This window comes from Thalassophryne amazonica, chromosome 16 (assembly GCF_902500255.1).
Source record: "Thalassophryne amazonica chromosome 16, fThaAma1.1, whole genome shotgun sequence".
In the NCBI taxonomy this organism is placed as follows: Eukaryota; Metazoa; Chordata; class Actinopteri; order Batrachoidiformes; family Batrachoididae; genus Thalassophryne; species Thalassophryne amazonica.
Genome location: NC_047118.1, coordinates 8,632,475 through 8,646,443, shown reverse-complemented (window position 1 = coordinate 8,646,443; position 13,969 = coordinate 8,632,475). Strand labels below are relative to the sequence as shown.

Below are 13,969 nucleotides of genomic sequence, written 5' to 3'. Positions count from 1 at the left end.
GTTGAGACTCCGATGAGGACGACGAGCATGCAGATGAGCTTCCCTGAGATGGTTTCTGACAGTTTGTGCAGAAATTCTTTGGTTATGCAAACCGATTGTTTCAGCAGCTGTCCGAGTGGCTGGTCTCAGACGATCTTGGAGGTGAACATGGATGTGGAGGTCCTGGGCTGGTGTGGTTACACGTGGTCTGCGGTTGTGAGGCTGGTTGGATGTACTGCCAAATTCTCTGAAACGACTTTGGAGACGGCTTATGGTAGAGAAATGAACATTCAATACACGAGCAACAGCTCTGGTTGACATTCCTGCTGTCAGCATGCCAATTGCACGCTCCCTCAAATCTTGCGACATCTGTGGCATTGTGCTATGTGATAAAACTGCACCTTTCAGAGTGGCCTTTTATTTTGGGCAGTCTAAGGCACACCTGTGCACTAATCATGGTGTCTAATCAGCATCTTGATATGGCACACCTGTGAGGTGGGATGGATTATCTCAGCAAAGGAGAAGTGCTCACTATCACAGATTTAGACTTGTTTGTGAACAATATTTGAGGGAAATGGTGATATTGTGTATGTGGAAGAAGTTTTAGATCTTTGAGTTCATCTCATACAAAATGGGAGCAAAACCAAAAGTGTTGCGTTTATATATATTTTTGTTGAGTATATTTCATACTGCGCAACATCTGTACATCTCTCCACAAACAGCACAAAACTACACCATCTCCACATAAATATTTATAAATACATATAAATAAGTAAAATGTGACATAACATGTCCCTTTTAAATAAGCATAATTTGTTTGGGTACTAAAGCTACATAACGTCTTACAGGCAGTTAGCTACAACAGTCAAAACCAGCCTGAAAGATTTGTCCCTCAAACCCCATCAAAATAGTAGAAATGAGCAAATTGTCCTGAAGAAGACTGGTCTAAGTCAAACTTTAAGAAATTGACCATTCTGAACATACAGAATGGGTGAGTCATGTATAAAGTCTGTTATTGTTGAATTAATGCTCGTACGTGTGATCACTTTGTATTTTAGTTGGTGATATTTGTGCATTTACCACAGAATCCTCAAGCATATTTAAAGTCTGAAATACTGTTGTGTTGTATTCAAGGACATCAGAGGTTGGACCCCAACTATTGATTGATCCCTCGCCATATTATCCAAGAACATAGAATACTTTAGTCATCAGTGTTATTGATGACTCATGCCATTGTTTCCACTTTCTGTCCATGCAGCACCCCTAGAATCTGATGTGTTTGCGTTCTTCCATGAGGGTGCCCGGGGATGTCTGGGGGTGCGGGACCACGCCCTCATCTTATCAACTTCCTGTGAGGAAGACAACCAGCGCTGGAAATGGGTGACCCGAGGTCGCCTCTTCAATCTAGGCTCATCAATGTGCCTGGGCCTAACTGTTGGCAACTCCAGTTCTAGAGGGGACAGGTCCCTGCTGGGCGTGTACACATGTGACCATGAACCCCCCAGGGTGCGCTGGACCTGGAACTGTGGCCAGGTGCTTGACAGCCTCAACAAAAACCTTCCCTCGCCTTCTCTGTTTGGGAACGTTTCCTCACAAGCGCCTTCCCTCAAGCCCTCAGGAGGATGGCTCAAATGGACAGTGTACGGTGGCATGCAGGACCTGTGCTCGAATACGTATCGTGGTAAGTAGAATAAAGCCAGTTAAAGGATTTCTTTTCAAATGTAATTTTGAGAGACACTTCTTCTAGACCCCTTCAGAGTTCACAGAGTATTACACAGATGTATTAGACACATTTACACAAACTGTCAGACGTCTTTGTAAATTATGAGATGTCATTTGACACAGTGATTCACTCAGCCGTTCTGTTGTATTTTGTGCTACATCACTGTGGTCCGCACTGACTCTCTGTTGGGGATGCCACAGCTGTGTCTGATCAGATGGATAAAGAAAATCACTGCTTTCAGGGGCTTTTTCTGGCTGACCACCTGTTCAAAAGACAAACAAAACATCGCTATTGTTTACAAATGTAAGTAAATGAATTGGTGCTGGTCTTCACATATATTTGTAGGTCTGTATGGTTTTCCAGTCCAGATTCAGTCTAACTGCGGTCTTCGATGGTTCAGGCTAATTTATGCTACGAGGTCCGTTTGTGCTGATATCAAATGTCAGATTTGCTGAATAAGACTCGGTAAGCCTTCGGAACTCCCATTGACCAGAGTCTCCAGATCTACTGTGAATGTTAAGAACTCTAAAATCGACTAAGTGCCTCTTTTATTGTGGTGGGGTAAATGGGTGCACTGACATTTTTAACTTTCATGTGATTATCGTAAGAAGTTTCTTTGTGAAGTCGGGTGGCTGCTGCAGAGGAATGCCTCTGACATTAGTCAGTCATGGAGCAGCTCCACTGCAAACAGCCAACACTGGAGCAAAGAGGGAGGTCAGGCAGGGAGATGGAGAAATCGTTCCTCTCTCGTTCAGCATGTCTGACCTAGTTTCTGATCTAACGTGTTTGGGTAAGAAATCGAGTAGCTGTTTTTTTTTGGCCTTCACACCATAATTGGAACTGATAGACTGAAAGTGATTGATATGTACTTGGATTCACAAAAATGAGCATGTCTGCTTTTTCACAATTTTATTTGATGTCTCATTATGGGTCTCACATTAATGTGTGCACAGGTGCACGCAAGCAAGTTCTAAAAGAAGACATGTTGAAAACCCATGAAAGATTAAATTCATTGCGAACCACTACTTTACTCTGAAATGAAACCTATTTTTTTTCTGCGAGTCAATGGCAAAAACACCCCAAGCAAACCTACATTTCCCATAATGCATTTCTACTTCCATGTTAAAGCATGACGTAGTTTGTCGGTCACATCTCTTGAAAACAATGACAACCCGTTGATGTCACACCCAGTCTTAAAGGAAGAATCATACCTGCTGCATTCGAGGTGTGTCACTTTATTGGACAGTTTCATCGGTGCTCATTTGTTTTGCTTACTGTCACTGTTTCAGTATGCTTGCAAAATAATTTCCTTCGGGATAAATAAAGTTGATCTATTATTTAGAGGTGCATACCACTGCCTACTGCATTGAAATGTGGGGAATCATGGCATTAATTATTTTAAGTCAATACAATACAAAACGTGAAACAATAAAATGAAAAATAAAATAATCATAACACTGTTTATACAAATTTGTATATACAATTTATACAAATATTGACTGAGTGAACCTTGGGCTGTACTATAACTATAAAAGTTGTTTGATTCCTCCCCAGAAAAAAAACCACATATGTGACACAGTCTAGCAACTTCATTATTTATTTTGCATATCATCTGCATTTTACGTGTACAGAAGTGTTTTGGATGAAGATAAATAAATAAATCTATTTGAAAGGCAAGTGTTGGTTAGTTAGGTGGTTAATGCTTATGTAAGGCAGGAACGACTGGGCATAGAAAAATTCTAACTACACCGTTGCAGTAAGTGCATCAAAGCGGTGGTTTGAGGATACAAATAAGTTACAGTTGGTGGTGGGCACAGTTCAGCTAATCCGATAACAGATAATTATCAAAGCTAATGTTTTTACTAGTGGATTAGCTTTTCAGATAAGTTTTAAAACCATCATCGGACCAATTATCTTCCGATAAATTTAGTTCTGCTAACTTTCAGTCAGATAACATTTTTTTTTTTGCTGGTAAAGTGACCAAAGTTTAATGGTCAAAAAACATTTGTAAACCCTAAAATCAAACATTTTAGTCCATCTGTTGTGTGTTTTTAGCAGACTGGCTGCCTGTCGCTTGCTAATGACATCATCATTAAGCGTAAAACATGATTGGCCAGTCGACGCAGGGAGCATTGTGGGTAGTGTAGTTCAGGTTCACTTTGGACGTTACAGTGGGTGAGTCCACTCGACACAAAAACAAAACGGACTAATTTTAACATGATTGTATTTTATTTCTTTTGTGGCTGTAATTTAATCGTCAAGACTCAGTGGGGGAGAGGAGCTCTCACGACGCAGCTGTGTATACAGAGGGACTTTTCTTCACGTTTAGACACTGTTTTGGATTTTAAAAAAGGATGCTTTATGTGGATTGTTAGTTTCAGTGGGATTCATCTGAATAAATAGTCAGAATTTATATTTACTACATGTATTTTATTCTGCCAATAAATGCATTAATAGATGTATTTCGGTTGTTTAAGCCGCAGGGTTCAAAGCGTGTGAAAAAAGCATTAGCTTTTTATTTCATAAATGATGGTGTATCTAATATCGAGATAAACTGTGACTTCTAATACTGTGTTTTACTGCTTTTGAAAGATGATGACAGTGTTTGCGGTTTTATTTTTTTATTTATTCTTTTTTTTTGTGCATTATTATGTGTTTGTGATCCTTGAATTTACCAGCAGGGAAAAGTGTAAGTGAAACTGGTTCATCAGAAGCCGACAGTGTAATCTGATGTGGCCGTGCCTGAATCAATACTAAAAGTTATCGGTTATCGTTATCTGTAATAAAGATAATTTTTTTTTTTGCAGTTTATCGGTTTATCATCATAAAAGTCAACTTTTCAGTTATTAGATTAATGGTTATCGACGCTAACTTTTTGGTTATCTGTGCCCACCACTGGTTACAGCACTCATAGATTGCATATTTCTGCCATGGAAAAACGCTGACACCTTGGGCAAAAAAATCCAAGCACATGGTGGTTCAAGGCTATAAAAACCAAGAGCACTCCAAGTGTTGTCATTTAATTTATAGCATCAAACCACTGCATGTGCGTCTATTCCAACAGTGTGCTTAAATTTATTATTATTATTATTAGTTTTAAGTGGAACATGTTTTACAATTTGATAACTATTATTCACCCAGGTGAATATGTGTACACAGGAAACTCTGGCTCTGATGGTTGCTTAAAAAAATCATCTTAGAGTGATGGTGCAGCTTAATTTTTCTGAAATATCGCAGAAAGTATTCCTGTTTACTTCATCTAAAACAAAACGCCTCTGCACTTAAATAGTCCACCTCTTGTAGCCTGTACTTCACTATAATTAAAGATAAAACATCATCTGGTTTGTTCTTGTCACTGCAGTAAGCGAAAAAAGTTGAAATTTTGATGGTAATTGTAGCGGTGCGCGGGTGCTGCTAACACGTCAACAGTGGTGGAATTTTCCATCATCTTACTGAAAATAAAAGAACTTCTAGTTTACGGTGAATACAGCATAAGGTCGAGACCTTACTAGTATATTGTGCCTTTAGGTGACTTTTATTGTTATTTATCTGAATAATTAAATTGTACTGAACAATGTCATATGGATAAAAATCTGTATCTGTGGCACTATTTGCATTTGTCCAGTTTTGAAGGAATTAATTTATTTTCTATACCCATTTATTCCAATTAAGGGTCAGAGGGGAGCTGGAGTCTATCCCAGCAGCCACAGGTTGAGAGGCGGGATACGCCCTGGAGAGACCGCTAGTCTATCGCAGAGCCACATGTAGACAGACAAAACAGTCAGTTTAAAGTTTTCAGTTCATCTAACCTGCATGTCTTTGGAAGTGGGACAAAGCCGGAGCAAACCCCACACAGAAGGAACTAGGGAGGAAGCAATCCCACAACCTTCTTGATGTAAGGCAACAGTGCTAACCACTAGACCACCACAGTTTTTATTTTAAGTTAAACTTCTATAGAATTTAATTTTTTTGTGTGTGTGTGTGTGTGTGTGTAAATGCATAGTTGCTAAAAGGATTTTTTAAAATTTAATCTTTGGTTAAGTCTTATTTTTGAAAAATACAGTCCAGTGACCACTATCTGGCTGTTTGAACTGTAATACATCCTCTGTTGTATAAGTCACAGAGAAAGCAAATATGATACTGTCCACACCCTTGAGACAACATGAGTGGGGTCCTTTTCTGCTGCTGCATACTGGGATTCAAAGCTTCTCTCTTTGTTTGTTTCTCAGAGATCTACACAATCCAGGGCAACTCTCACGGTCGCCCCTGTTACCTGCCCTTCCTGTACGATGGCAACTGGTTCCACAGCTGTACCAACATTGGGCGCGAGGACGGTCACCTCTGGTGTGCAACTACCTATGACTACAGCAAAGACGAGCGCTGGGGCTTCTGTCCCGTCAAGAGTAAGTCTTTGCTGAGCAGGTTCATGACTGTGTCCTTACATTCCTCAAACTGTTCTCTCATGCGTGGAGAACAATTCCAGAGACTGAGAATAAGCTTTGGTCAAAATTTCCACAAGTGTTGACAGTTGTAATTCCTCTTGTTTCCTCTTTGGTCTCAGTTACTCTGTGTCTCACCGCCAGGTAAAGGCTGTGAGACATTTTGGGATACTGATCCGCTGACTGACAGCTGTTACCAGTTTAACTTCCAGGCTACGCTGTCATGGAGTGAAGCACGGATTAGTTGCCAGCAGCAGGGAGCAGACCTGCTGAGCATCACCAAGTTGCATGAGCAAACCTATATCAATGGTAAGGACCACATTCTAATGTTGCAGTTATTTTAGTAAAGTACTACTTTTTTCTGTGAAGAGTTCATACAACACTTTGTTAGTAATGAATCCTGTGTTAAACATGTTATATTGTTTTTTTAAATCTTCATTTTACAGTTAAATGTTTTAGGGGTTTGATGTGAAACATTACCAAATTTCCACAGTTCAGTGTCTCTGCATTGACAAATTCTTGTACTGTTTACAAGATTTAGACTTGAGGCCACTCTTCTACTACTATAAGCAACAGATTTGTCATTGTGTCCCACAGCAGCCTGTACTCAAGGTTGTTGAAATGGAGCAATATCTCCGCCTGGTGGACAATTAATTAATGCACATACAGTAGAATTTCACCAAGAGCTCTAGTTTTAAACATATGTCACAGAAGTCCATATTTGGCTTTCTGCTAGCTCTGAGAGACACACCCAGATGAGCCAATCTTCTCTGTTTGACACACCCACATGGACTGTGTGGAAAAAAAAATAGAGAGGGGTCGTGCCAAGCAGGTGCATTTTATTATGCCTTCGGTATCTATAGTTGGGGTGAGGGTGGGGGGTGGTGGTGGCTACAAACTATATTATCTGATCTTAAAACATTTAACAAACCCATGCTTCCTTGTTGAAAAGTTATGCAATATGACCCCTTTAATATAATTGATATTTTCTGTTCTACTGTAGTAATCAACACATTTGTGATTTTATATATATATATATATATATATATATATATATATATATATATATATATATATATATGTATATATATATATATATATATGTGTGTGTGTGTGTGTCTATGAATCCATGGGCTTTTATCCTCTGCTCTTGCTGTTTTTGCTAATTTTGCTATTTTTCAAGTAAATTTTCAAAACAGTTTGGTTGCTCTGTGGACTAACCTTACATTATGAAGCTAAGACAAGATCTAGGTACATATAATAGGCAGAGACACCAAAAACAAGCAGCATTAAACATTATGACTTACAAAAAGGTGTAGGTAGTACAGTTAGTAAGTTGGCAAAATACACTACAAGTGGTTTGTCTTTCTCTATAGATTTTGTTTGTAACAAAATCCTGAAATTTTCACTAATTTTAATCAGAGATTTATGCTGTTTACATTCCGTGGTCAAAAGCAATAACTTGCTGTTCGTTCATGAAATTTGAATAAACACGACACTTGCTCACATTAAGCATATTGATAACGTTTTTCCCCTAAATATTGTCACTTTCTCCTTTATGGTTCCAGTTGGGATCTCATGTTATCTGTTACATGTCATTCATGTGATTTGTGCAAGAATAAAGTCAAACATCCCTGGAAGTGGAAGCCGAAATGTTGAGGATAGTCTGATATCCAAACTGTTATGAAGCAACCAGAGTATTCTAAAAGCCTGGTGTGAACCAGAACTGATAAATAAGATCAGGACTCCGATTCATCTATTTACAGTACTCCCGGAAAGTATTCACAGCACTTCACTTTTTCCACGTTATGTTACAGCCTTATTCAAAAATGGATGAAATTTTTCCCCTCAAAATTCTACACACAATACCCATAATGACAAAGTGAAAAAAGTTTTTTTTTTTTTTTTTTTGATTTTTGCAAATTTTTTGGAAAAAAAAAAAAAGCAAAACAAAAAACGAAGAAATCGCACGTACGTAAATATTCACAGCCTTTGCCATGAAGCTCAAAATTGAGCTCAGGTGCATCCTGTTTCCACTGATCATCCTTGAGATGTTTCTACACTTAACTGGAGTCCACCTGGGGTAAATTCAGTTGATTGGACACGATTTGGAAAGATACACACCTGTCTACATAAAAGGTCTCACAGTTGACAGTGTATGTCAGAGCACAAACCAAGCATGAAGTCAAAGGAATTGTCTGTAGACCTCTGAGACAGGATTGTCTCGAGGCACAATTCTGTGGAAGAGTACAGAAACATTTCTGCTGCTTTGAAGGTCCCAATGAGCAGAGTGGCCTCCATCATCTATAAATGGAAGGAGTTCAGATCCACCAAAACTCTTCTAAGAGCTGGCTGCCCGTCTAAACTGAGTGATTGGGGGAGAAGGGCCTTAGTCAGGGAGGTGACCAAGAACCCAGTGGTCACTCTGTCAGATCTCCACCATTCCTCTGTGGTGAGAGGAGAACCTTCCAGAAGGACGACCATCTCTGCAGCCAACTGTGTGTATTTCCTTGAGTGGCCCAGCCAGAGTCCAGACCTGAGTCTGATTGAACATCTCTGGAGAGGTTTGAAAATGGCTGTGCACCAGCGCTCCCCATCCAACCTGATGAAGCTTAAAGATTCATCAGGTTTTGTCGGCGGGTAGTACATAGACCGAAGTTTGCGGTAGTTCCGGCTGTTTTCGCGGTGGAAAGGGGTGAGCATTTCGCGTTTTGACCGTCGTACTATCCGCAGATACGCGGATAAAACGCCGCTAAATCCGCCGTAGCATCCGGCACACGTCAGGCAATGGGGGTTAATACCCAGTTCTATCCTTTACAATCACAGGTTAAGACGCGTGTGAGAACGGTGGTGTTCTGCTGCCGCCGATAATACCCTGTGTTCCGCTGGTTAATACCCAGGTTTTTATCCAGGCAGATCCTGTGTTACTGCAGGATCTTTTGCATATAGGCACCGCTTCCAGAGTATAATAGGCTGAAGCAGCAGGAATACATGCCTCTGTCACTGCAGGGGGAGGGAGATCATCCTCAGCCTTTACTTCTCCTTCCTTTCCCACTCCTCAACGTGTTGCTCCGTCTCCACCACAGGCGTCCCCTCTGCTTCTGAACCAGACTGCTTGGTTTCCTTCTTCTTGCCTAAGTCCTTGCCGCTACCAATTTTCTTTTAGGAGGCATACTGGAGCTTCTCTGCAAAAATATCTGGAGCTGGCCACGAGTGAGAGGCCTGCATGCAGCGCTCTAGCGTTTTTATACTGACCGCTGCCTATCGGCCGTTTGGAACGCCATTTTAACCAGGAGGTGGTGTTTAGAACAGGGTACTGTCCACTAGCGCCGCCGTTTTGTCTGCCTCTGTCGCCGGTTAAAACGCCGTTTACGGAGGTGTAAACTGCGGCAGTACAGGAAGGGGCAGGATGAAAAGGCGATTAAAAAGTATCAAACGCTATTGTTCGTGTTGTCTCCGTCGTCACGCGAATTTTTCGGGAGCGCTCCCAGAATTATTCGACATGTTGAATAATTTTTTCGACGATTCCCGGTAAAGCCGGAACTAAGCCACGCCCCCTGGTTCCGGGGTTAACAATGGCGTTTGATCCTTAAGACAGCCAAAAACTCTTTCGGGATGCTTCCGGGAGCTCTTACCGTCTATGTGTAAACGGGGCTTAAGAGGTGCTACAAAGAGGAATATGCAAAACTGCCTAAACATAGGTGCACAACCCTTGTGGCATCATATTCAAGATGACCTGAGGCTGTAATTGCTACCAAAGGTGCATCAACAATGTGTGAATACTTATGTACACGTGATTTCTTACTCGTTTATTTTTAATAAATTGACAAAACTTAAAAATAAAATTCTTTTCATGTTGGCATTATGGGGTGTTGTGAGTAGAAATTTGAGGTAAAAAAAATTCCTCCATTTTGGAATAAGGTTGCAACATAAGAAAATGTGGAAAAATTGAATCGCTGTGAATACTTTTGGGATGCACTGTATATCAGGATTAGGAATTAAATTAAAGATAAAACCCGAAATGTCAAACATGGTTTTAACTCTTCATAGCGGAGGATATTTAATCGTGGCTTCAGCTGATCTAGGAGGGTGACTGAGCACTTTTGTTGCTCAACGTCTATAAAATGTTGAGGTATATCATACAGTGTATTATGTATAGTATATCTTCGGAGATAGATGGCGCAATCTCAATGCTCAGTCTCATAATATGATGATGATAATGACTGTTTCTGCAGTCACAGTAATCATAGACATCCTGTGTACACAACTTTGGTTTATCCTTTGCCAAATACCGCCATTTATTCAGGTGGGCCGCTGTACAGAAAGGATTAGTCTTACAATGAAGACAGTTTTAAATATTCTGAAATCTTCGTCCAAATCCCAGTCAGTCCACATTTACACCCGTGTATGACCAATATTTAGAAGTCAGGTGGAGAGTAAATACTAGCAGGTTATGGTCATGAAATATACTCTGCCAGTTGTTGTTCCTAAGGGAAATTAAACTGATTCTGTGACTTGTGGCACTGCCTTCATCAGTATCAAGCAATACTTTTAAGAGTTCAAAAATCATGTATTTGTATTGGCTGTGCAGATTCACGTTCCCAATCACAATAAAGAAATTGTTCATTTTTGTAATGTTCTTGTGACCATAAGTCCACAATTTAAGCTCCTCTAAATAAAACACATCTGACATCTAACCAGTCCATGATGGACAATGTACTGTACACCTCTTAGTACCTGATACAGGATGTCCTTCTGTTTTAGGTTTGCTGACTGGCTACAGTGCTGCTTTGTGGATTGGCCTCAATGACCTGGATGTCAACGGAGGTTGGCAGTGGGCCGACTCCTCACCGCTGAAGTATCTTAACTGGGAAACAGGTTAGAATCTAAAAACAGCCTGCTTTTTTTTAAAAATAAAGCATGTTAGCCCGGATATGTGGTTTTTGTTTTAAATGTATCTCCCAACAAAGCCTGACTGAGCATGCACACTCAGATTTGGCAATGCTCAACTCTGCTAACATCCATACTTGTTGGTCTTCCACGATAACCACAGTCCTCTACTACTGACCAGTGCAAGTGCTTAGGAGTTAGACGTTTTGGTTTAGGCAGAACTCTTTGGCATTTTTTTCTCACTGTTCCACTCCAGACCAACCAAACCAAGCTGAGGAGGCCAATTGTGTCGCAATCAGAACTGAGTCATCAGGTCGCTGGCAAAACCGTGATTGTGCTGTTGCTCTGCCTTATGTTTGCAAGAAGAGGCCCAACGCCACCCTGGAACCCTTCACTACCGGTCAGTATAGAAGTGTTTGCACGAGTCCATTAAATTATGCCATGCAACAGTGTCAAAGTCCAGAATTTGACTTATATGTGTTAATTTTTAGTCAAATAATTATACGCTACATTTTGCCCGATTTGACCTCTTTCTCACTGTAGACTCCTGGGCTGACAATGAGAAATATGAGTGCGATGTAGGTTGGCAGTCTTTTCAGGCTGGTTGCTACAAGCTGACTTCAGAAAAGTCCAACTGGGAAACTGGTCAGAAAACCTGCCAGAAAATGGAGGCCAACCTGGTCAGCATCCACACTTTGCCCGAACTCGAGTTCATCCTGCGCAATCTCAAGAAAGGTGACCTCTTCATTTGTTTCGTTGCAGTACTTTTTTCCTTTAAATTACATTTAGGAAAAACAAACCAAATTGCAAAACTTAAGTTTCTATAAATCTCATTTGATGAGTTCTGCTTCTGTACTGTACTTTGAATTTCTGAAATATTGTGATCTTTTGAATATCGCGAATATCGTAATGTGAGACCACCAAGGTGCACGACAGAAGGCCACAAGAGGTCTTTTCTATCTGTGGCAATCAGACTGTACAATTCCTCCCCTTTCTGCAGGATGAATACATAAAGCTATTCAGAGTTATTCAGTTATTCAGAGTAAATTTGTTGTACCTATTGTAAACCCCCCCCCCAAAAAACCAAAAACATTGTTCACTGTTTACTGTCTCTGTACTCTGGAGAAATAATTTCCTTTGGGATGAATAAATTTGATCTTATCTTTTGTTGTTTTTGACACAGTAAAATCGTACAGTTATTTATCATTTGTTACCTCCACCATGGAGGTTATACAGTCACTGCCGTTTGTTGGTTTTGCTTGTTTGTCAGTTTGTTTAGGGTTTGTTCCTTTCTCTGACCATGAACAAGGCAGCATCTCTACATCTGGAGTTGGTCTCCAGATGTCTCCAGACTCTGGCTGCCTGCTGCTCCTAGTGCAACCACTAGGATTGTGTCTAACTGTAATTAGGATGGGCTAAATTATCCTTCTTTTTTTCTTTCCAATAATACTGTGATAGAAGATAATGAGACTATTGCTGGCCATTTTAATGAATATTTTGTCAATGTAGGTAAAAATCTTGCCAGTAATATTGATTCATTGAGCGTTAAATCCTTTGAAAATAAGATAACATTTAATAAATCTGTGTCAATGTTTGTTGGTAGAACAAATGAAAAAGAAATAATTGATCTGGTGCAGAATTCTAAAAGTAAGAAATCAAAGGACTTCAATAATTTGGATATGGCTTTGTTGAAAAAAATCATTGATTGTATAGTAAAACCTTTCACTTATATTTGTAATATATCATTAAGTTTTGGTAAATTCCCTTCACAGATGAAGATAGCCAAAGTAATACCTTTGTTTAAAACTGGTGACAAACACACTTTTTCAAATTATAGACCTATTTCACTTTTACCCCAATTTTCTAAAATACTAGAAAAATTTTTTGTAAAAAGACTGGATAATTACTTACTAAAGTATGAGATACTCTGTGAAGAACAATATGGATTTAGAAAATCTAGGACTACTTCACATGCATTGATGGATTTCGTGGAAAATATAGCGACTGCAGTCGATAACAAGCAATATACAGTAGGTATTTTTTTTGATTTACAGAAAGCGTTTGACACTGTAAATCATGAAATATTGCTAACTAAATTACAGAAATATGGAATCAGAGGATTAGCATATGACTGGATAAATAGTTATTTACATGGTCGGTATCAGTATGTTCAATACAATAACATTGATTCCGAACTTCGAGAAATTACGTGTGGGGTGCCCCAGGGTTCGGTCTTAGGTCCTTTGTTATTTATTTTATATATAAATGATATATGTTATGTGTCACGGGTACTGAGGTGTGTTCTTTTTGCAGATGACACAACTGTATTTTGCAGTGGTGATAATCTTGAACAGCTTCTTGACACGGTGGTAAACGAACTGGATAAATTTAAGGCTTGGTTTGATGCTAATAAATTGTCACTTCATCTTGGGAAAACCAAATGTATGATTTTTGGAAATAAATTTGTGCCTAAATGTAAAAGTGTAACCATTAACAATATGGAAATACAGATAGTAACTGAGAACAAATTTCTAGGTGTTATAATTGACAATAAACTCAGCTGGAAACCTCATATAAATTATATAAAATTTAAAATGTCAAAATCTATCGCTATCATGTACAGGGTCAAGGACATATTGTCCCAGGATGGGCTACTTAGATTATATTATTCTTTAATTGTACCATATATGACATATTGTGTCGAACTCTGGGGTAATACTTACAAATCAAATACCAATCATGTATTTCTTTTACAAAAACATGCCATCAGAATCATCTGTAATAAACCTTATCTTGAGCCAATGCATTCTCTGTTTATGACTTTAAATTTACTGAAATTTAGAGATTTAGTGGATTATATCACCATACAAACTTTGTACAAAGCTAATAACCAGGCCTTGCCACTTTATGTCCAGAGCCTGTTCAAGATCAGGAAATC

At 39.4% G+C, this 13,969-nt stretch overlaps 1 protein-coding gene across 1 annotated transcript in view; it reads left to right on the top strand.

Moving 5' to 3' along the window:
* The window catches only part of mrc2 (mannose receptor, C type 2), a 73,537-nt gene that overhangs the window by 14,796 nt on the left and 44,772 nt on the right, over positions 1-13,969 (top strand). The window contains exons 2-7 of the mRNA XM_034189950.1: positions 1,238-1,660; positions 5,932-6,105; positions 6,286-6,450; positions 10,906-11,019; positions 11,288-11,431; positions 11,575-11,766. Coding sequence (XP_034045841.1) covers positions 1,238-1,660; positions 5,932-6,105; positions 6,286-6,450; positions 10,906-11,019; positions 11,288-11,431; positions 11,575-11,766 — 1,212 coding nt within the window. The remainder of the gene's footprint in view (positions 1-1,237; positions 1,661-5,931; positions 6,106-6,285; positions 6,451-10,905; positions 11,020-11,287; positions 11,432-11,574; positions 11,767-13,969) is intronic.